At 38.3% G+C, this 21590-nt stretch overlaps 1 protein-coding gene across 6 annotated transcripts; it reads left to right on the top strand.

Moving 5' to 3' along the window:
• Positions 1–186: 186 nt before the first annotated feature.
• LOC6493594 (potassium voltage-gated channel protein Shal) lies at positions 187–19698 on the top strand. 6 transcript variants are annotated; one of them, XM_032453949.2, is made up of 7 exons: positions 187–646; positions 9872–10472; positions 10550–11462; positions 13077–13239; positions 13494–13682; positions 16242–16394; positions 17633–19698. In XM_032453949.2, exons 2-7 carry the CDS (start codon positions 10271–10273, stop codon positions 17726–17728), a joined length of 1716 nt encoding a protein of 571 aa, XP_032309840.1. In that variant the 5' UTR covers positions 187–646; positions 9872–10270; the 3' UTR covers positions 17729–19698. The 6 variants fall into 6 exon arrangements, 5 of the variants coding, with proteins under 5 accessions (XP_032309840.1, XP_001958060.1, XP_014764460.1 ...); XM_001958024.4 differs by having other exon boundaries at positions 188–623; XR_006506962.1 differs by lacking the exon at positions 17633–19698 and adding an exon at positions 13900–14219 and having other exon boundaries at positions 188–623; positions 16242–16374.
• Positions 19699–21590: the final 1892 nt, after the last annotated feature.

The following is a 21590-nucleotide window of genomic DNA, read 5'->3' as shown; positions in this document are numbered from 1 at the left end:
GCTATATCCTTGTGACATTCCCAGAAACTTGTTAACTCAGAAGCAATTGGCATTGTACTAGCAATAAATATTTTATCAGAACTCATTCACGCCCGCCACCGCTTTCGAAAGGCAGCAGCAACATCTGTTCTGTTTCAGTGGCCACCACTTGCTCCGGGCAGTGCGCCGACTCTGTGAGCATATGTATTTCTAGTGTCCCGGATTCGGATTCAGATTCGGATGGCGAGGGTCGGAGGTGCTGGCGATGGCGATGGCGCTGGCGCTTTTTGCCTTTCTGCCGTTTTCAATTTTCACTTTCAGTTTGTCGAGAACGTTTGAACTCAGAGCAGCGCCCCAAAAAAGTTGAGCGCTTTCAGCCAGCGGGACGCAGTTTGGGCCAAGCTTTCTGGCCATCGTGCGTGCAGCAGGCTAACGCCAGGAAAAAAAAAAAACGGAAAAAAAGCAAAATTGTAAATTCAAATTTGGCCATAAAGCGAGCTAAAGTTAAGCTAAAAAGTAAAAAAAAAAAAGCCAAAAATCAGATGAGAAAATGTACACGGAGTGTCTGAAATAGTGCGGAGAAAAATGTGCGGCTAGCGGATCGGAGGAGAAGGAGAAAGAGCAAGGAGGAGGCGGAATCTAGTGTAAGAGGCGACAAGTGTAAAATGTAATAAACCGAAAAAGCGTATGTGTGTGTGAGCTACAACAATTTTCCGCAGATTTTAGGAAGCATGGTCAGAACACGGTCCCAGAGATTATCAACAAAAGCCCATGCATTCAATAAATAATACAAAAAAAGGGAATAAAACAATTGTTTAATCAAACATCAGAAAAAGCAGATTGCCTGCCCAGAAAATCCATAAAAAACGGCTTGCGAGAGATTTTCTCCTGTCTGTCTCTCTTGCCCATGTGTATGTGCGGGTAGGAGTATATGTGTGTGTGGGAGTGTGTGTGGCAATATTCGTTTGCTTTTTTGATTTGTGAAAATGTGTGTATCCGCGAATGTTGCTGTTGTTGTTCTCTCTGCTGCTGCTGCTGCTGCTGCTACTGCTCGCACAAAAATACAAAAACTGCCTCAAAAAAATCAACATAATTTTTTTGTCCAATATCTACAATCATTTTTAACCGTCCATGTCCTTGTTAAGTGGCCAAAGCTTTTAAAACAATTTTTTAATTGCACCTCGTGGCTGGCATGCAACACAACACAACAAGTTGTTTTTGTTGTTCCTGCAGCTGCAGCTGCCACCACTGATGCATAGTTGGCCTATTTAAAGCCGCCTCCGCACATTAGTCGACCCCGCACTAGTACCCGCACTTATGATATTAATTTATCCAGCAGCGGGCCAGAGCAAAAAAGTTATTCAAAAAAGTGTAGGACAAACAAAAAAAAATGGTTGGCCATATAAAAGTGAAGGTCGTCTGTAGGAGAGAAAGAGAGAATGAGGCAGCAAGGAGCAGCAGGACACTGCAAAAATTGTTTATAATTATAAAGGATATCTTAACATTAGTTTTCCTTAAGAGTATATTCTAAACCAGGGATGCCCAGTCCCATTGCTCTCGTTCCTCCTTTGTTGTTGGATTGCTCTGTCATATGGGTAGAGCAAAATCATATACGTGTGCTGCTCCCAGTATAGGCAAGGCAAATTACAATAACAATTTTTCGTAGTTTAATAACACTTAAACAGTTTCAACACTTTTCTGGCATTTTGTTGTTGGATTGCCGAAAACTTTTCACTGCAAGAAATCACTTCTTGTTGAGGTTTTGGACAGAATGGTTGACTTTGGAACGATGAATTTTTTCTTTGCCGAAAATTTTCTTTGCGAGCAGCAATGTATTATATGTAAATTATTAATTTTTTAATTTTTATAATTTTTATTTTTTTTCTGTTGAAAATGTTACAAAAATTTTTTTCAGTGATACGATAGAAAAAAAAAAAAAAACTATCGCTCATATGTATTTGTGCTTTTGTGCATAGGTATTGGAATTTGCTCTGTCATAAGCAGTGCTTGGGCACCCCTGTTCTAAACTCTTCATATAAAGTTTGAAAATAAATCATACGCCCTGTTGGCACTCTAATATTTTATTAAAAATAGGACCTTAAAATGAATTATAGTTTAGACTTAAAAGAAAATATATTCTGAACTTCAATTTACAGTTAAATATTTATTAAATTATTTGTTTACTTGTAAAATCCACGAATTCTGCCTTGTCATAAACAAACACAAATATTAAGTATACGCCCCATTGTTTGTTGAGAAGAAAGTTTCAAATAAAGTTTTAAAATATCTCTAATCTCTATAGAAATCTCAGCTTAAATAATTATTTTTCTCAGCGCAATAGCTGTAGTCCATTTGCTGGCGTAAATGTGCGAAAAATCCTTGGCTTGGTTTTTGGCGCAACAACAAAGCCTTTGTCCCTGTGCCTGTGCGTGAGTGTGAGGGTGTGCCTGTGTGTGTGTTTGTGTGATGACGCGCTTAATGCAGCAAGAGCAGCGCAGCAACCATGCTGCAACAGCAGCAGCGCATCCTGCAGAGTCCTGTCATTGCAGCTGTTGTTTTGTTATCATCGGATTTGGTTAACGACCGACTGCATATTGTCCTTAAGCCCCTGGCAATTTCAATTCGGATGGTTTTCTTCCTCGTTTCATCTTGATCCTTGGTGGTTTATTCTCAGTTTCCTATAAAAATATTGCTTTTGTGGGCAACTATCAAGGGGATTTCATTGTTTTTCAGTCTTTGTTTATATTTATGAGTGGAGATATAAAGAATTGTACTTTTTTTCGGGAAGGACTCTCAGTTATCCTGAGATACTTTTTAAGCCAGCTTCTATAAAAATTATTTGGGCTACTCTTATATTATTTTGAAATCTTTTGTGCGACCCTGTTATTGTTCCACACTATAATCTATATAAATATATGTGTTTTGTGTATCCCGTATATCCAAAATAACCACCTACACCCTCAACCGTACGTGGTCACAGTTGTATGCGTATTTATACGCAGATATAATCACATTTCACGCATGGAAAGGCTTAGCGGGCCTACATAAATTACGCCATTGGCCTTACCCAGCCATTCCACCATTTTCCCCACAAATTCGCTGCGGCCTAGGATATGGACCGACGCTCTTCGGGTCACTTGCACGTCCTTTTGGATCTCACTCCGCCCACCCACTCTACCTCACTTTATTCGCTCCTGATTTTCTGCTTGTCAGGGCCATCATGGCAAAAGTTTTTTTTTTCGGGGATTGGGGGATCCAAGTATGGAATGGGCCAAGTAGATTGCAACCGTTACAGCTGGCGATGCTGGCCAACTGATAAGCACGAGTCTCTAAAGTTTTTTATGAGTTTCGCAATTAATTTGAATAGCAAAATGAAACGCACGACCAGCTAGAAGCGGTCAACATTCCTTCATTATATAAGCCAAAAGTTTTACACCGAAAGAACAGTGCCTAAAGAAAATAAAATTCATCCTTTTTGCATAAAATCCAAGCTCTGTGGGATTTTTTTGTGTGTAGGTTTCTCTTCAGTTCACAGTTCACAGCATTCCCTTTTTCCTTGTTATTGCCAATATTTGCTTGGTACACGCAATTTAAATAATAAATCAACTTGTAATCGAATTGTTGTGGGTAACCCTCGGTGGGTATCCCTTTCTTGTTCAGTCCTCTGGCGCAACATGACGTATGAGCAATGTTTTAAATTAATAATAAGCATACGCAGTGTTGGCCATCCGAACCAAAAAAAAATATGCTCGAAATTAACAAATATTTCTGACTGAGTGCGTTTTAATTGATTATGCTTCAATAATAATGATGAGCGGATTTACAGGCAATAAAATATTTAATTCATTAGCAATTAATGATTAAGTGACTCGTTTAAGTTTTTATATTTGAAATAACTTAAATGGGTCCATCAAATGAGTTCTCTGAGTTTGATGGCAGAGAAACACGAATGTTTATAAAGGATTAAACATTATTTATGACACACGGGGGCCGTAAACAAACATAATTAGCTTCTCTGGAGGGGAAATACGTATCTGCTGGCCCAAAATGCAATGATACTGTATAGTCCATATTGCAGCAGAGATATTTATAGAGAATCGGCAATTGGAAATAAATCGCTCATAAAACCAAATTAATTTCCATCAAGGAGATGCCAGCAGCAGCAGTAGCACTAAACCAAATTAGTTTCTTTTGAAATGCTTGCCAAATAGACACCTTATTTGGGGAGGAGACACCTTCAATTGAGTTCTTGGCTGAAGGATACATAAGCCTCTACTTAAGCGTAGCGGCGGCAGGGCAGTCGGCATACAACCAGAAAAGTAAAAACACACCGCCACGGCAATAAGGAAAATTATAAAATGCTCATAAGGCCCAGAGACAAACGGGCAGAAATGTTTTTTGATGTTGAGCCGACAGGCGAAGGCGAAGGCGACCCGAACCCGAAACATAAAACCCAAAGACCAAAACCCAAAACCCAAACCCCAAAAACCCAAAACCCAAAAGCCCCCAAAACCCCCAAGGGTCCCATGAGCAGGCGCAGAGAACATCTCCCTCTCTCTTAGTCTCTCTTTCTCTCATTCTCCCTTTCTCCCTCTCTCCCTCTTACTCTCTCTCTCTCTCTATCTCTATCTCATTTCTCATTTGTACATATTTCTCATTTTTCATTAATCCAATGGAATAAAAATTAAAACACAAAAACAAAAATGGCTTGTAAACAAAAGAGGGCCAAGAAGGAAATTCAAAGCAGATATTTTCGGTCTTTCAGTCTTCGGACTAGGGGGCTAGGCCGAAGAAGATGGTTGGGATTGTTTAAAAATAGCCTCAAAACACAACTAAAAGTAAACATTGTTAACTTATTGTCAATAAAAATACAAAATTGAAATGCCCCGCACCAGGCCATAAAATTGCGTTTATGATCTGGAAACTCTTCCATTTCACGTTTCTTTTCCAATTTTTGCTTCAAAGTTGCAATCGGTTTTTTTCTTCCTTTTTTTGTTTCCACCTAAAATAGCTTCCGCTTTCTTTTTTACCAAGTTGTGGGAGAAAGCCAACACAGAGAGAGAGAGAGAGAGAGAGAGAGAGAGAGAGAGAGCGAGAGAAAGGCATACGGAGAAAGTCAAGGAGGCATCATAATAACGGAGACCCACGCAACGGCTGGGAAACAAAATTCACAGGATTTCCGTAGATTTCTCGTGTATTTTGTACATTAATGCCTAACTAGCATTTTGGGGCCCCCCAAATTGAATGGAACGGTCTCGGAGGGCCGGGATCTGGGATCCAAGTGGGTGGGCCCGGGTTGTTTGGCCCGCCTGTTTGTACTTTATAATAAACAAAAACAGAATCATAAAAAAGCGACGCGCCGACGTCGGAAAGCACAAACAAGAGTGGAAAAAAACGAGGCGATACGCGCCAGCCAAGTTGATATGCCCTGAAAGGCACATTAATAGATAATGAATGCGCTAGCCTGTAGCCTGGCGGTGTAAATTGATATGGTTATTCCATTGTCAGAAGTCAAATAAGTATGCTACAAAAAGTGAACTCAAAGGGGGAGGCCCGTTTTATCTTCAATGAGATTTTTTGTTATCTAAAAAAAAAGGTATTATTATAAATTATATTATATTTTCAATTGGAAAAGCATGAAAACATAAAAGATATGATATATATAATAAATTATAAATAAAGTGAAGTGGAGTTAAGGATTAAAGTAAAGTATAGTGTAAAAAAGGAAGTGTTTCTAAGAACCTTATTTATTATTTACCTAAAAACTTTGTTAAATAAACATATTTTCAGGTATTTTTAGTCATTTATTAGATATAAACTTTACGTTAAAAAATTTAACATTATTCATACCAGAAACTAACAAAAACACTTAACTGATTATCAAAATTTAAGTCATATTTTATAGTTATTATAAACATCAACATGAAGCCATTAAAAAAGTATGAAATTTTTGAAAAGTTCATTCACTTGTATATAATTAAAAAGTAATATTTTTGTTCTTGTTACTCGCCTAATCGTAAATAAAAAACGAATATTAATCAAATTCAAACAAAACCAAAGCCAAACAAAGAACTTCTTTCAACGAAATGATTAATAAATGGAATCCAACTCGAAGTTCATTTTCGCTCACCTTCGATTTCAATTCGAATCCGAAATCCGTTGATTGAAATGTTTATAATGCCTGTCGCAGATCCCAGTCCCGAGTTCGAATCCTCCCACTCAAAAAAAAAAAAAATGAAGGAAAAAAAGCGCTACACAATGTTGGTTGATGAGAATAGGGTGTGGATGGATGGACAGATGGATGGTTGGATGGATGCGCATCATTATTATGATGAGAGATGAGAGATGCACGGGCTTTGTTGTCGCTGTTTTGGGGCTGCGTGGGGGACTCTGTCTTTCTGCATCCTCCCTCCAACAGAGGTACAACAAACTGCAACCTTGAGACGAAGCATCGGCGAGGGCAGCCAACTAACTGGCAAATAATTAGGAAGCCCCTCTCCATGCGAAACTAAAATAAACTGTGCAAATAATTAATGCTGCCCGAGAGTGAGGGGCAGGCAACTAAGAAAAAAAAAAAAAAATAAAGAACGAAACAAATATATAATAGGGACATGTGGCGCCTTTGTTTTTTTTTTTTTTTTTGTTTTTTGGAGCCAAGCGGAAGTCACCGTCAGCACCCCAGTCGGCGCCAAGGTGTTTCTCCACGGGCTGCTGGACGGCAGGGAGGCAGAGGTGGTCGACTTTCAACCTCCTCGTCCAACCTACGTCCTTGGCCCCACATTTGATGTTTGACAATTTATTTTGATGGCACACAACACGCACCGAATACGTTGATCCTGCTCCAGCCTTAGCTCCTGCTACTGATGTTGATGTTGATGTTCTCCTTGGATTGGATGGCCTAACGACACCCAGACATCAACATCAACGTCAGCACTGAGCTGTGGCCGGTGGGCGTGGGTGTTGTGGGTGCTAGCTGGCTGATGGCTGATGGCTGATGGCTGATGGGTGGGTGGTGAAGAGCAAAGCAAACGGCATTGATTAATTTCCATTTCGTCCACAGTGAAACAACAAAGGCAAGGTCAGCGACTACGTATACACTGTAGGAAATAGAGGTTCAAAAATCAAATAATAAACAAGATTAATCATTAGCAGTTTAGGAAATGAAGTAATAGTTATTGCTTAAAGATTAACATAATTAATAAAAATCATAAATAATATATTAAATTTTTTTTTATCTGTATTCAATGACTATGATGAACGTCAATCTATAGTGGAAAATTGTTGATAGGATAATGTGGCATTAAAACATTAAGGCCTGACACCAGCCCATTGTCTGCGGCTCTTTGGTGTCGAATAGTTCGTGGGGTGATGGGTGATGGGTGATGGAGGGTAGGTGGCTTTGGGAGGTATCCTGTAGCCCGTGGTGGAAGGACATCCAAGAAGGTTGAAACTGTCAGATTGTTTGACTCTTCAGCACTTAATGGACACGAAATTTGTTGGCATAATGTGCGCGAGTTTTTTTTTTTGGGGATATATAGAACCTGTGATGTAAATGGAATGGATATATAGATAATATCGATAAAAAGGGATCCTTAAATTCCCCATAATCCACAAATTGTCACGAAAAACAGTTATCAATTTGTAAAAGAAAAACAATCCAAAAGGATTCCGTATAATATGCATTTTGCATGTGATATCCTATCCATTTAACAACCGGCAACCCCAACTCGAAACCCATTCCCATCCATCACCTGGACTAACCTTGCCTAACCTTAGCCTTCACCTATCGACAACCTTTTTGTGACCGTGTCGTGTCTTAGTGGTTCCCATTCAACCGACTAATAACTTCTAATGGCTATTGTTATGGCAACGCCAAATGACAAACGCAACATCCACTTCACCCTTGTGTAGTTCTACACCCCAAGGAAGACCCCTTTAAGACGTTTGCCTACAGAGAGAGAAATAACTTTGAAAAAATGTAGTGTCTAGTCATACTTTAAAGTCTTCATAAGTGAAATTGGCTTAGTATTCCATAGTTGTAAGAACCTGTAAGCTTCTCCTTTATTATCCATATTTTAAAATAACTAATAATTATCAACAACAAACCTTTTCTCCCTCTGTACACCCCATAAATATGCAAATACTTTTGCACACGATACTGTGTGATTGGGATATCAGTTTTCGGGCAGTGCAATCGATGTGCTCTCGGCCAGAATAACAATCGTGGCCGTGCCAGTGACACAACTAGAGACAGAGCCATAAATATTATATAAATCAAAGACACACATTATATAGACTTCAAGAGCCTTGCCATGCCATGACATTTATGGAAACAAATGACTTTTTGTCACAGTTCCAAGATGGCTTGGGTGGCGGTGGCCAATGGGGGTGTGGTATCTTGCAAGGCCGAAGGACAGACACAAAAAGTTTTTGCGTTTTAATTGTCGTTTGGAAAATGACTTGTGGCCTAGGGAACGTAGTGTTTACTGTCTATACAAATGCACATAAATTTGTTGTGCGACTGGCCGAGCGGCAAAAAACCCACAAAGTCACCCACGCAGTTCCCACAAATAATATTACTAAATGTTCTTTCAAATGTCAGTGGCGAAATTTAAAGATTAAATTATTTCACAAGCTTTAGTTATTGAATAAGGATGAAAGGAAAAATACTTTACGAGGACATGAAAATTATTACTTTTCAATATTTTACTCAACAATGCATTATATCTTTTAATAACTGAATGGAAACATTTCCAACTCGCAATTTAAATGTAAACAAAATAGTATAATTAAAAAGCAATATGGCAAAAAAACCAAATTTTTGCATTCGAAATAGTCAGTTTTGAAGCCAAAACCAGTACCGTCCAGACATGGTCAGATTGAAGACCGTCCTCTGGTCATTCACATTAAAATATTCCCAGATACTGCGGGTGGGAGTACGCCCCCTTCTGGGACTGCCCGCCCCTCGAGGGCTTCGATTCTGTTTGCCTCGTTTAAATATTTAGACAGAGCGCTGCTCGAAAACGCATTGAATGGCGTTGTCTGTCGATGAAATCCCCCCCTGCCAACGCCAACGCCACTGCCACTGCCACTGCTTCTGTTGCTCTGAATCATTGGAAATGTGCAGAGGCGTGGGGCGAGGGGATAATTTGATAATATAAACAAGTGAAGCGAGAAATTGAAGAGTGGGTCGATGTCTGGGTGTGTATGTTTGGCAGAGCGGGTTGTTCCCACAGATTTATGATAATATTTATGCTATGAGAAAGTCGGAAAAATCCGCCGAATGCATAGAATACTATTCGGGATTCCCCATAAACTTTACAATTCGATTGAAGTGAATTTCAAACAATGGTGGCCTGCTTCTAAATTAAATGTGGGTGTTTCTAATTTTCCAATGACCGAACCTCTAAATAGAACGCTTTTCACATGGCTTAAATGGCCTCTGGGAATTTGCGTGGTATTTAAGTGTAATTGTGTCTGTTGTTTTGAATTTTTAGAGTATTTGTTTAAAGAATAAACGAAAATATTTGATTTAACATTGGCAATTAGTTGCCACAAGTTTGTAGTTCACTTAATGATTTAAAATACTTATTTTTTTAACGCATTTTTGGAAATCTTTAAATCCTTCTTTCAACTCATGGACTTATTAAATTAAATTGCTGATAGAAGCTTCTTAAGATTGCTTAAATGTAGCGGATTTTGGACAAGGAAAATGTCTGAAAACTTCCAACTGAAATTGCATTGTTTTTGCGCTTGAGATGAGAGAGTGAGAATGTTCGTGCCTTAAAAACTTTTCCTCGAATTAGAACACTCATACGCCCCGTTGTACCATATCAATCCCACGAGTCGACTTGTACTTAAAATCTTTCAACTTTTTCTCTCTTATTTGCAGTGCTGCACATGAACACAACCAGAGCATAGACAGACACAGGAAACTTTTCATATCCCCGCAGTGAACAATAAAAGCAAAAGTGGCAGCAGCTCCAAACAAAAATGACAGCAATAAGTTTAAGCAATAAAACACAGCTTGCCGGGAACTGCGAAAATGCAGCCTGAAGACAAGAAACATAAGCAGCGGGCTAAAGCTTTAAAATAGGAGTTAATCGACATAGCTCCTACCCCATCCCAAAAAACCAAAAAAGAAAATCCCTTTAATCCCCCAAATCAACTGCCAAATCATATATAAAAAAATATTAAATTAAATAAAAGTAAAGAGAAGCTGCTGAAAGGAGCGAAAAGGGAGGAGAATCTCTAGAGTTAACCGGGACACTGAAACATTCCACCCCATAGCATGGCCTCGGTCGCCGCTTGGCTGCCCTTCGCCCGGGCGGCGGCCATCGGGTGGGTGCCGATAGCCACCCACCCACTGCCACCGCCGCCAATGCCCAAGGATCGCCGCAAAACGGACGACGAGAAGCTCCTCATCAACGTCTCCGGCCGCCGCTTCGAAACGTGGCGGAATACTCTGGAGAAATATCCAGATACTCTTCTAGGTAATCTAATTAAAAATTGAAATTGATTCATAAATTGATTTCATAAAATCCTGAATCTCTTTATTGTTTTCCAACAGGTTCCAATGAAAGAGAGTTCTTCTACGATGAGGACTGCAAAGAGTACTTCTTCGACCGGGACCCGGACATCTTCCGGCACATATTAAACTATTACCGGACAGGAAAGCTGCACTATCCCAAGCACGAATGCCTCACCAGCTACGACGAGGAGTTAGCCTTCTTCGGCATCATGCCGGACGTGATCGGGGACTGTTGCTACGAGGACTACAGGGACCGGAAGCGGGAGAACGCTGAGAGGCTGATGGACGACAAGCTGTCGGAGAACGGGGATCAGAATCTGCAACAGCTAACCAATATCCGGCAGAAGATGTGGCGGGCATTCGAGAATCCGCACACGTCCACAAGTGCTTTGGTGTTCTACTACGTGACGGGCTTCTTCATCGCCGTCTCTGTGATGGCCAACGTGGTGGAGACAGTGCCCTGCGGCCATCGTCCTGGCAGGGCGGGTACCCTGCCTTGCGGCGAGCGCTACAAGATCGTCTTCTTCTGCCTGGACACAGCCTGTGTGATGATCTTCACGGCGGAGTATCTGCTCCGCCTGTTCGCCGCCCCCGATCGCTGCAAGTTTGTACGTTCGGTGATGAGTATCATCGATGTGGTGGCTATTATGCCCTACTACATCGGCCTGGGCATCACCGACAACGACGACGTCAGTGGCGCCTTCGTCACGCTCCGCGTGTTCCGAGTGTTCCGTATCTTCAAGTTCTCCCGCCACTCGCAGGGACTGCGGATCCTCGGCTACACGCTCAAGTCCTGCGCCAGTGAGCTGGGCTTCCTGGTCTTCTCGCTGGCCATGGCCATCATCATATTTGCCACCGTAATGTTCTACGCCGAGAAGAACGTCAACGGCACCAACTTCACATCGATTCCGGCGGCCTTTTGGTACACCATTGTCACCATGACCACGTTGGGGTAAGTCGATTATTAATCTTAACAAATGCAATGTTTTTTTAGGTTTTAATGTCTAAGGTGATCCGCGTAAGATCGGATGAGTGTTGCCAAAGATATGGCAACCGCTTGCGACACCAAAATTCTCTTGTTCTCTGATGATGAAGAATCTGATGAATATTGGCAAAGATATGGCTTTCACTGGGGGCCATGTTGGGGTCTCCATGCATTTTAGGAAATTTGCAAGGTGTACCATCAGAAAATTTTATAAAAATTAAAAAAAACAAGAAAGGAAAGCTAACTTCGGGCGGAGCCGAAGTTTATATACCCTTGCAGTTGAGTCGCAGTCCGCTAGGTGGCGCCACGCATCTTATATTATTAGATATATAGCGGATCATATATAGTCGGCCGATCCTTATGAAATTTGGCATATCGAATTATTTTGCCAAAAGAGGAATCCATTGAAACTCCCATCCTTCTAACTTGAAAAACAACGAAGTTATAGCATTTCCGATCAATCAGTTATATGACAGCTATAGGATATAGTTGGCCGATCCTTATGAAATTCGACAAATCAGATTGTTTTTCCCAAAATAGAATCTTTACCAAATCCCATCTTTCTAACTTAAAAAACAACAAAGTTATGCCAATTTCGATCGTTCTATGACAGCTATAGGATATAGTCGGCCGATCCTTATGAAATTTTGTACACAAGATATTTCAAATATAACATGTGTGGAAAGTCTCAACCCTCCAACTTAAAAAACACCAAAGTTATGGCATTTCCGATCAATCAGTTATATGGCAGCTATAGGATATAGTCGACCGATCCCGGCCGTTCCGATTTATATACTGCCTGCAAAGGAAAGAAGGGTGTGTGCAAAGTTTCAACTCGATAGCTTTAAAACTGAGAGACTAGTTTGCGTAGAAACAGACAGACGGACAGACGGACCGACGGACAGACGGACAGACGGACATGCTTATATCGACTCAGGAGGTGATCCTGATCAAGAATATATATACTTTATAGGATCGGAGATGTCTCCTTCACTGCGTTGCACACTTTTGACCAAAATTATAATACCCTCTGCAAGGGTATAAAAATCGATGTGTAGGTTTTGATGCAGATTAGTAGAGAATCGATCTAGAAATCGTTTAAGGTATTCCGCTTAAGAATCGAATGAATATTGACAAATATATGGCTTTCACTGGGAGCCATGTTGGGGTCTCCATGCATTTTAGGAAATTTGCAAGGGGTAACATCAGAAAATTTTATAAAAAATTAAAAAAAAAAATCAATGTGCAGGTTTTGATGCAGATTTGTAAAGAATCGATCTAGAAATAGTTTAAGGTATTCCGCTTTGATTATTCCATACCGCTTATATACCGCTTTGATCGGCGGTATATCCGCCGAATGATTATTGGAGAAGAGGTGGCCTTCTCAGGAGCCCTTTTGGGGTCTCCATGCATTTTAAGAAAGTTGCAAGGGGTACCATATGCGTCCACTAGACTAGTATGAATTCTGCAATGGTATCCGCTGTTAGGCTGCATAAATCTTGAATACCATTTTCTATTTTCCCCATTGTTAGCTTTTGCCATACCCATATACTAATGCTGACATGCTTCCTTCCGTTGCAGCTACGGCGACATGGTGCCAGAGACAATAGCTGGCAAAATTGTGGGCGGCGTCTGCTCGCTCAGCGGTGTGCTGGTCATCGCCTTACCTGTACCTGTTATCGTATCGAACTTTAGTAGAATCTATCACCAGAACCAGCGGGCGGACAAGCGCAAGGCGCAGCGGGTAAGCAAGGATATATGAAAAGTACACTTGGAAATATTTAAGACTTACAATTGTGTAAAAATGAAACCTGGAAAATTACGTATTTCCAAGCCACAGTGTACATATTGGCAGTCATGTTTTAAACCTTATATTGTGGTGAATAATTATTTTAATTAGGGCAAAAGTTCAGGTTGAAGAGTCTAATGAAATGTTTTTGCACCTGCAAATGGCAGTGCCAGCCGTATTTACTCATTGTGTGTTAAATGTCCTTGCAGAAAGCTCGCTTGGCGCGCATCCGGATTGCCAAGGCCTCGTCCGGAGCCGCTTTTGTTAGCAAGAAGAAGGCCGCCGAGGCCCGGTGGGCTGCCCAGGAGTCCGGCATCGAGCTGGATGACAACTATCGGGACGAGGACATTTTCGAGCTGCAGCACCATCACTTGCTGCGATGTCTGGAGAAGACAACGGTGCGTATACGCGATGTGCATTGCAAATGCTTTGTCCTTCGCCCCGCGGCTATCTGTCTCTATATATGCAAATTTATAAATACAAAAAATATATATTTATCTTATACATATATGAGAAATATTATTTTCACACCACTTGGCGCGCTTTAGTGTTTAAATTTTTAATTTAACTTTTGATTTACATATCATTTTCCGTGTTGTTTTTATTCCGTGACAGATGTAGCAACATTTGAACATCTCAGATATAGTAAGATATTGTAAGGTTTGCCACAAGCTCATTAGGCAAGCAATGACAACCATAACAACAACATCAACAACAGCAACAACAATAGCAACAGCAACCACACCAACAACAGCAGCAGCGACACCAAAATATAGAACAAAAGCCATGTCAAAGGATATATTTTTAAGAGTTTTCAATCTGTCGTCGCGTCTTCTCATTATTCAAAATCGAAAATTGCGAAAAGCGTTTAGAAAACAGCAAACAAAAAAACTGAACTGAACTGAACTGAAATGCAAAAATATTCAGCATCCTTAGTATGTGAACTTTGTTTTGTGTTTACAAATTTTTATAATTTTCAATTTCTTGTGTTTTGGGGCGATTTTGTTTCCGATCTGTTTTCTGTACATTTATTGTATCTTCTGTATACGTGTGTCGGATTTGTTGTATTACGTTCTAAGTTGTATGTTCTAAGTTCACCATTTGTGTCATGTTTTTCACACGACCTGGTTATCATCTAGCTTTGGAAATCGAGCAAATATAAATACATACATATAGCTATATGAAACAGAAAAAAATTGAAATAAAAAAAGCAATGAATATCAATGTCTATGCTCTGATAAACGAATATAAATTCGCCAAAGTAAGTGCTTTCGGTTTGTATTTAAGTTCCGTTGTTTCTTCAATCTTTCTCTATCCCTATCTCTTTCTAATTCTCGTTCTATCTCTCTCAGTCGCTCTAACTATCTTTCTTGTTCATGTTTACGCGTTGCAATTAGTTTTTATGATTTCCAATTTCGCATTTTCATTTTATCTTTGTTGATTGTCGGTTGTGAATTTTTTTTTTTTAGTTTTTCTTTTTTGTTCATAAAAAATTATATTAAAAAAAAAAGAAGTATAAAAATACCCCCCTTTGTTGAAGGAAACGATTCGTGTTGAATGCTATGCGCTCTGTTCTGTTTTAAGTTCCTCGAATAGGTCATTACCGAACCGAGTAACGGTCGGAACGATATGAGAATGCTCCCCCACATGCCATAAAGTAATTTTCGAAACGTCCATTTAAAGCCATATGCAATCGATTGCTGTCAACATAAAACCCAATACGAAAACAAAAAAATCTAACAATATTAAAGTCTAAACAATTCCAAAACGCTCGGGTGCCTCATCAAAATGGTGGGAGGGAACTCTAAAACCATGGACAGAATGCCAAATCACTTAGGCAGTGCTATAAAAAGCCCATTAAAACATTGAATTTGTTTTTCCCCACATTTATTGGGAGTAAATTCGAATTCACATTTGGCTTTAATGATATCCATTCTTCTTGGGAAATCATTTAGAAATGGATTTTTAAACAGAAATGCTACGATATACGATTCGGTAGAAAGCTTTAAAGAAAGGAAATCTGTGGGTAATGGATAATCATAATTTGCATTACCAAAGAATGGATTCTATTTGAAAAACTAAAGAATTGAAATTGAAAATTTCTATTGAAATATTTGAAGAGTTTTTCAAACCGTAAAGTATGGTTTATAGGTTAGTAACTTACAACCATTTTATGTGCATTCTGGCCATAAATGTGTCCTAACCCACTTTGATGAGCTCTCCACTAAATCTCCTGAAAAAAATCATAAAATAATATTTGCCATAAATTGAAAATCGGTTCTAAGCGGCTATAAACGCGGCCGCGTTTTAACAGCTAGCTGAAAAAGTCGCACTCGAATGTCGCTCGCTGGCGCTTGCTTGTACCTCCCACGCCCCCCTCGCTCTCGTTCCGCTAAGTGATTGCCCGCCCGCTGCCCCGCCCCCACTGGCTGTTTAAAAAATTAACAAAGAAATGAAATGTTCTCATAGTGTTTTTGTACAATTGTCATTGCTTAGGAGCCGCAAAAAAAAAAAAAGTAATAATAATGTAAACTTTATATCACATCATTTCCTTAAAGTTTAAGCGTTCAAATGTTAATAACTTGTCCCCCAAAAATCCCGCCCATTTTTTCCCCATAGACCCCCGGCTTAATGTTCTAATTGTTGTTGAAACTTGAAAGAGACAAAAACTCTCACTCTATAATCTGCTCTCCCGTTTTCAGTATTTATGTTTATGCGTATGTATTTAACCCTGTCCTGTGTGTCCTTTGTATCCTTTTGTGTGTGTCTCAGTGTGTAATAATCCCCCTTAAATCCTGCTCCCCCTTTCCCAAATTCTATATTGTAAAATTGTTGAAACTAAATCATGAAAAAGAAAAAAAAAAAAGAATCAACATTGTACTCTATGTATTCTTCGTTTCTCTTTGTAAAATTCTTCTCTGGCTGTACACAACTATCAATGCTCAAAAAAACCGCAGGATCGAGAATTTGTCGAGTTGGAAATTCCGTATAACGGTCAGCCGAAGCGGCCGGGCTCTCCGTCGCCGATGGCCAGTCCCGCCCACTCGACAAATAGTGCCGCCGGCCTCCTGCAGTCCTGCTGCGGTCGCTGCTGCTCCCAGCGCTACCAGGTAAGCTATATCCTTTCACTTGTACATAGAATACACATACAAACACATTATCCTTGCCCACCGTCCCCTCGCCAAAGTGTGTGTAATATGTATGTCCTCGAGGGGACCGAGTGCAACAGCAGGTGGGTGGCAAAGCCATTTTATTCCTTAACCCCTTCTACAATTATACATTATGCAGTTCGTGTGTGTTGTCTTTGATATCTTTCTTGAATTGTATTTGTATTGTACATCTCTCACCCACACCCGAATAAAATAAGAATGTCATACAGCCTTGTGCCTTGAGGCATATATTTCATTAAGGACTAAAAGCTTTTTCGGCGCATCTTAACATCTCTTAACAACATAATGCATTTTCATTAGTATTGAAGGCTTCGAGTTTATAAAGCCATGTCATTTAAGAAAGCATGAATCTACGTAATTTTTCATTAATATCAAAGAGTGTTTTATGGTAAATCAAATTAAATTCCATTTAAAAGTATTAAAGTAAAAACATCACCCTTTCAAGTTGCGCTCATCCCAAATAGGCTATTAGTTCTAATGGGTTCTCAGAACTATTTCCATTTTTTGTAAAATATTAAAAAACATATTCCAAAATTCTCTGGAATTATAGGAAAATTGTGCCAAATTATCCTGAGGACTTTTCTATAGCATGAGATGCTTTTAAGGAAGAATTCTTCATCTCGGCGTAATACTTCCAAATGTTGTAAGGATTCAGAGTGTTTTGCTATCCTTCCATAAAAGTTACTAAAAAAAAATTTTTTTAAATTGAAAGGTTTGAATTTTGTGCAAAAGAGTAACCACAAAATTAACAACATATATATTTGTATATATATTATTTATATATTTTGAAACGATGTTTAATCATTTTACTCTCTTCCGCATCACTCCGAGGCAGCACAAAACTATGCTATAAAATTTGTCATTTTCAAAGTGTAAAAACCATGTAGATAAATCTTTAGAAAAAACTTAATTTATCAAAGAAATCCCACTATTTCACAAAATCATTTAAAGCTCTAACATATATATTTAAGATTTTTTAAACACGAAAAAAGGTACTTAGATTTAGACTAAAAACAGCTGATTTTTTGAGAGGCTAGTCCGGCCGAAATCCAATGATTCGACGTACTTGGTCCACTTTTAAGGCTTCTGGTTCTTTTTTGTTTTCAAGCCAATCATTACTCATCTTAAATGCTACAATGCCCTAATGCACTTTTTCGGTTGTTCTCGTTCTTGTTTAGGCCTGCGGCAAATACATGCCCGCTGCCAGCAATGCTCAAAATAGCCAAAACAATCAGCCCATGGATGGCACCTATCTGGTGGAGGCCTCGTTCTGAGCCGGCAGTGAGTTGGCGTCCACGTCCTCACCGAAGCCCCTGAGAAATGAAAAAGCACCAGCCACCACAGAAGCATCCACATCAAGAGCTACATTCACATCCCAATCAATGACGAGATCGAGATGATTTATGTTTACTTTACGTTTAGTCTAACTTGAAAAGTTTTTAAACTAAATTGAATTCGTTTGTAGGCATTGTCGTGTGTGTATTTAGTCGCCAAATGAAATATAAAAACCAAAAACGAACACAAAAACTATAAAAAACACTAAAAACACAACACAAATGAAAACGAAATACAAGTGTAATCTCTAAAATCTGATTTTCGAGTTTAACGAACAAGATATTTAATTAAAAGATCAACATTTGCAGACTCAAATGCAAACATCTCTGAATGTGTAAAATGTAAAAAGCACATTAAAAATTAAACAAAATGAAATAAAAGTGCCGAACTCAGTTTCTGAGGCGGCAAAGTCGGATTTGATTAGCGAAGACCCGTTAATGAAAAAACAAAAAAAAAATAAATAAAAATACAAAAAACCAAATAAATAATAATAATAATAATATGCAACACTATTTACTTTATTTAGGTGACAAGATAACAACAGCAAAAAACCGAAACCGAAGCATTTTAGAGGAATTTACTGTGTATGTTTTAATAAAATGAGAATAATAAAGTAGTTTAGACGGAAACCAAAAATAGTTTGACGAAAGTACTACCCGGCAGGAGGATCCAACGGATATGAATACCCGAAATGGGCAAAAAGAATACTCAAGCACGTTGCATTGGGTCCAAAAACCAAAAACTCTAAAGTATTTAAAATAAAACCAGAACACAATAATGAAATTTTAACAGCAAATGATTTGTGTAGCCAGGAATGGAACGAAGATATGGAAAGAATGTTGAGAAAATTATGAACAAATTATTATTACGAATTCGTGTATTTTTTAAATGGTCCGTAGTTTAGTAGGTATGATCTTCATAAACTAGCCTTTGTGAATTTTGTTATTTTCTCATAAAAATTTTCCGCTCGCCTTCATTTTCCCTGACAGACCTCCTCCTCCATATAGAGAAAAAGGTTTCAGTTAATCATTTACTCACTCCTTACCTTTCTCTGTAATACTCCAAAGTGAACTAATCAAAATCTATTGAAAAAAAAGTAACAAAAGAATTACAACTTTCTTCCAAGAACTAAGTTAGCAAAGAAACTATTTAAATGTATATGTGTGTGTAGGAAAGGCTTTAAAGAATTGGAGCATTAACTAACTAAATTAACTCTTAGCAAATTCTAACAGAAACTTAAAGTATATTAATTAATTCTAAATTAAAAATCAAACATTTAAAATTAGTTCAAGTAAACAACTTAAAAAAATTAAAAAACAAAAATGAAAACGAAAACAACAACATAAATATGGAGCTTGTATGTATGTATAATAAATTTATTATGATTACTCTAATTATTATTATTATTATTATGGCGATGATAAAAAGAAAGACGAAACTGTTGACTATTTGTTTCTAACTCTCTAAGTTGCCTACTAATTTTCAAAATGATAAATGCAAACCAAATTAACAAGAATCACAAAATTTTGTTTAGCGTAACAAAGTTGTGAATAAAATACAACCGAAACGATTACGATTAGATTGAAAATTTACAAAAACAATAATGAAAACCAACATCAAGAAGGCAAAAACCACAATTTGGTCACTAAAACCAACTCTTGTAGCGATATTCTAAAAGAAACCCAATTTATCAAGAAATGAAAGTCGATAGTCGAGAAAAAAAAAGAACCCAAGAAATATCCAAAGTCGGAGGAAGACGACATTTCTCTTTTGATTTTTAGTGATATGAAATTCGAATTGAGTAACAGCAAAAAACAACCATATACTCTGCCACGGGTCTCTGCGAATGAAACAGCTAAAGATTAATAATGAATAAAATAAAGAAATCTGTTTACTTCCACCAAACAAACAAGTTACACTCTCAAAAAGGCTATAGTTTTGTTTAAAGTTGGGAAAAATTGGGTGGACTTGAAGGTATTATATTTCTTTTAAAACTTTATATTTGAATTTTATGAATATATTATAGATACGCTTAGATATTGTTCGAAAGAATCGGTAAGAATTTATAAAAATAAGCATTTTAAAGACGTTAGCTCTTTAGTGATATCTCATATAGGTCCACCCTGATGGAAGAAACACCTGTATTGTTTTGAAACTACTCTCACGGAGACAACGCCTTGACTTTACCTTCTAGAGTCTAGACTCTAGAGAGAGAGATCAACCAAGACAGCAACCAATCGGATGGCAATCGGACGGAGTAACGGAAATTCCCACAATACATCATCGACTATATAACGCGTTAACCCAGCGCCGGGCCAGAGATCGCCCCCTATATTTGTACTAACTATATCCACTGGATCGTGGAGTATACGTGGAAGCTTTGCCGGCATACCGTCATATGGACTCGAGGCTAAAACAAAAAAATAACCATAATTCAGAGTGTGCGGCCCGAACAGATGTTGTTCCGTGTATTTTGTATTTCGCATTTTGTTGCGGCTTTTGTGGCGATAACTCGACAGGCATATGGCCCAAACTAATTTGCATAGCCGTCTTTAGTGTTAGTCATATAGTATGCCTATGAGTTGTCGAGAGCTGTGAACTTCAACTTGGCAGCAGAACTGAGCAAAGATCTGGCTGAGATGGTTTAGCCTTCACGTGTTTTTTGAAGACTAAAAATTAAAGAGCTCAGACGAGTGTTTCCTCTTTGAATGACGATCTAAGGAGCTTATTAAGATCCTTTAGCATCTGGTAGATACTGGTAGAACTGGTGTTATTATTAACTTAACTTTATTTTGTATTATTATATTAAATTTTATCTTAAAATAATTAAACTCTTCACAGTTTTAAAAAATTGAACATATCTCAGCGGCCACTAATTTTAAGATTTTAAGGCCAATAGACATATCGGTCTTAGTTCAGGGCAATCAGTTAAATGAATTGATTTCCTCTTTTTTAATTTCCCAACTCATTAGCTAGATATTTGTCTTGATTTTCCACCGTCTTGCGTATGTGGCTCTAAATCACGCTTCATATCGATTTCAATGAATCAGTCGCCACCAGCTGCTCATTAGCAACGTCATTGAGTGCGCTTTGTGGTGTCGGCCCACCTCCTCCTTCTTGCCAGTCTCCTTTTATTTCTATAAGCAGATAAAAAATATGAAAAAAAAATGAAAAAAAAACTCCAAAGGTCGTTGCTATAATTCAAGGCAAAAACAGAAGACGAGCAAAGACATAAAGAGTTAAAAATAACACAAAACAAAACTTAAATGTTAAAACTTACTTGCTTCTATGTACGAATGCTGCGAGTGTGTGTCTATATTATTTGTTTTTTGTTTGCAAAAGCACTTGGTCATTAAAAAACAAACTGCAATATAATAAACATTTATAAGTCGCCAAAGTACATACATATTTGTATAGTATTATATATACTATATACCGTCGAGTAAACGAGCATGTACACGGTCTTTCACACGATTGCCTTGCAATATTGAGTATACGCAATGTGGGTTTCCTTTTTTGGACTGTTTCGCTGGACAGACGCTAATATTAACTTCGGTAAGCTAGCTTTATGACGTTATTTATCACTCATACAGCTAGATAACCAAAGACAACATAGCACCCATAGTGTTATATAAGATTTGTGGGAGTATTGTTTGAAAAAAAGGGAAAGGAAAGTCTATAACACAAATGAACTATTATATTATATTGTTGCACTTTTATGTTTCGATTTTTGTTCACGTTTTTTTTCTTCTTTTTTTGACCATTAAATTAGTTGCGGACTTTTAATTTTTTTTCTCCCAT

This window comes from Drosophila ananassae, chromosome 2R (genome assembly GCF_017639315.1).
Source record: "Drosophila ananassae strain 14024-0371.13 chromosome 2R, ASM1763931v2, whole genome shotgun sequence".
In the NCBI taxonomy this organism is placed as follows: Eukaryota; Metazoa; Arthropoda; class Insecta; order Diptera; family Drosophilidae; genus Drosophila; species Drosophila ananassae.
The sequence above is the reverse complement of the archived record's forward strand: the minus strand, read 5'-3'. Positions and strand labels throughout refer to the sequence as shown.

Bases quoted from the DNA above. Each gene is read 5' to 3' on its own strand.
- LOC6493594 (XM_032453949.2), top strand. From the start codon at position 10,271: ATGGCCTCGGTCGCCGCTTGGCTGCCCTTCGCCCGGGCGGCGGCCATC. The intron at 13,683-16,241 runs GTGCGTATACGC...AAAAAACCGCAG, and splicing joins GATGTCTGGAGAAGACAACG to GATCGAGAATTTGTCGAGTT. The intron at 16,395-17,632 runs GTAAGCTATATC...GTTCTTGTTTAG, and splicing joins GCTGCTCCCAGCGCTACCAG to GCCTGCGGCAAATACATGCC.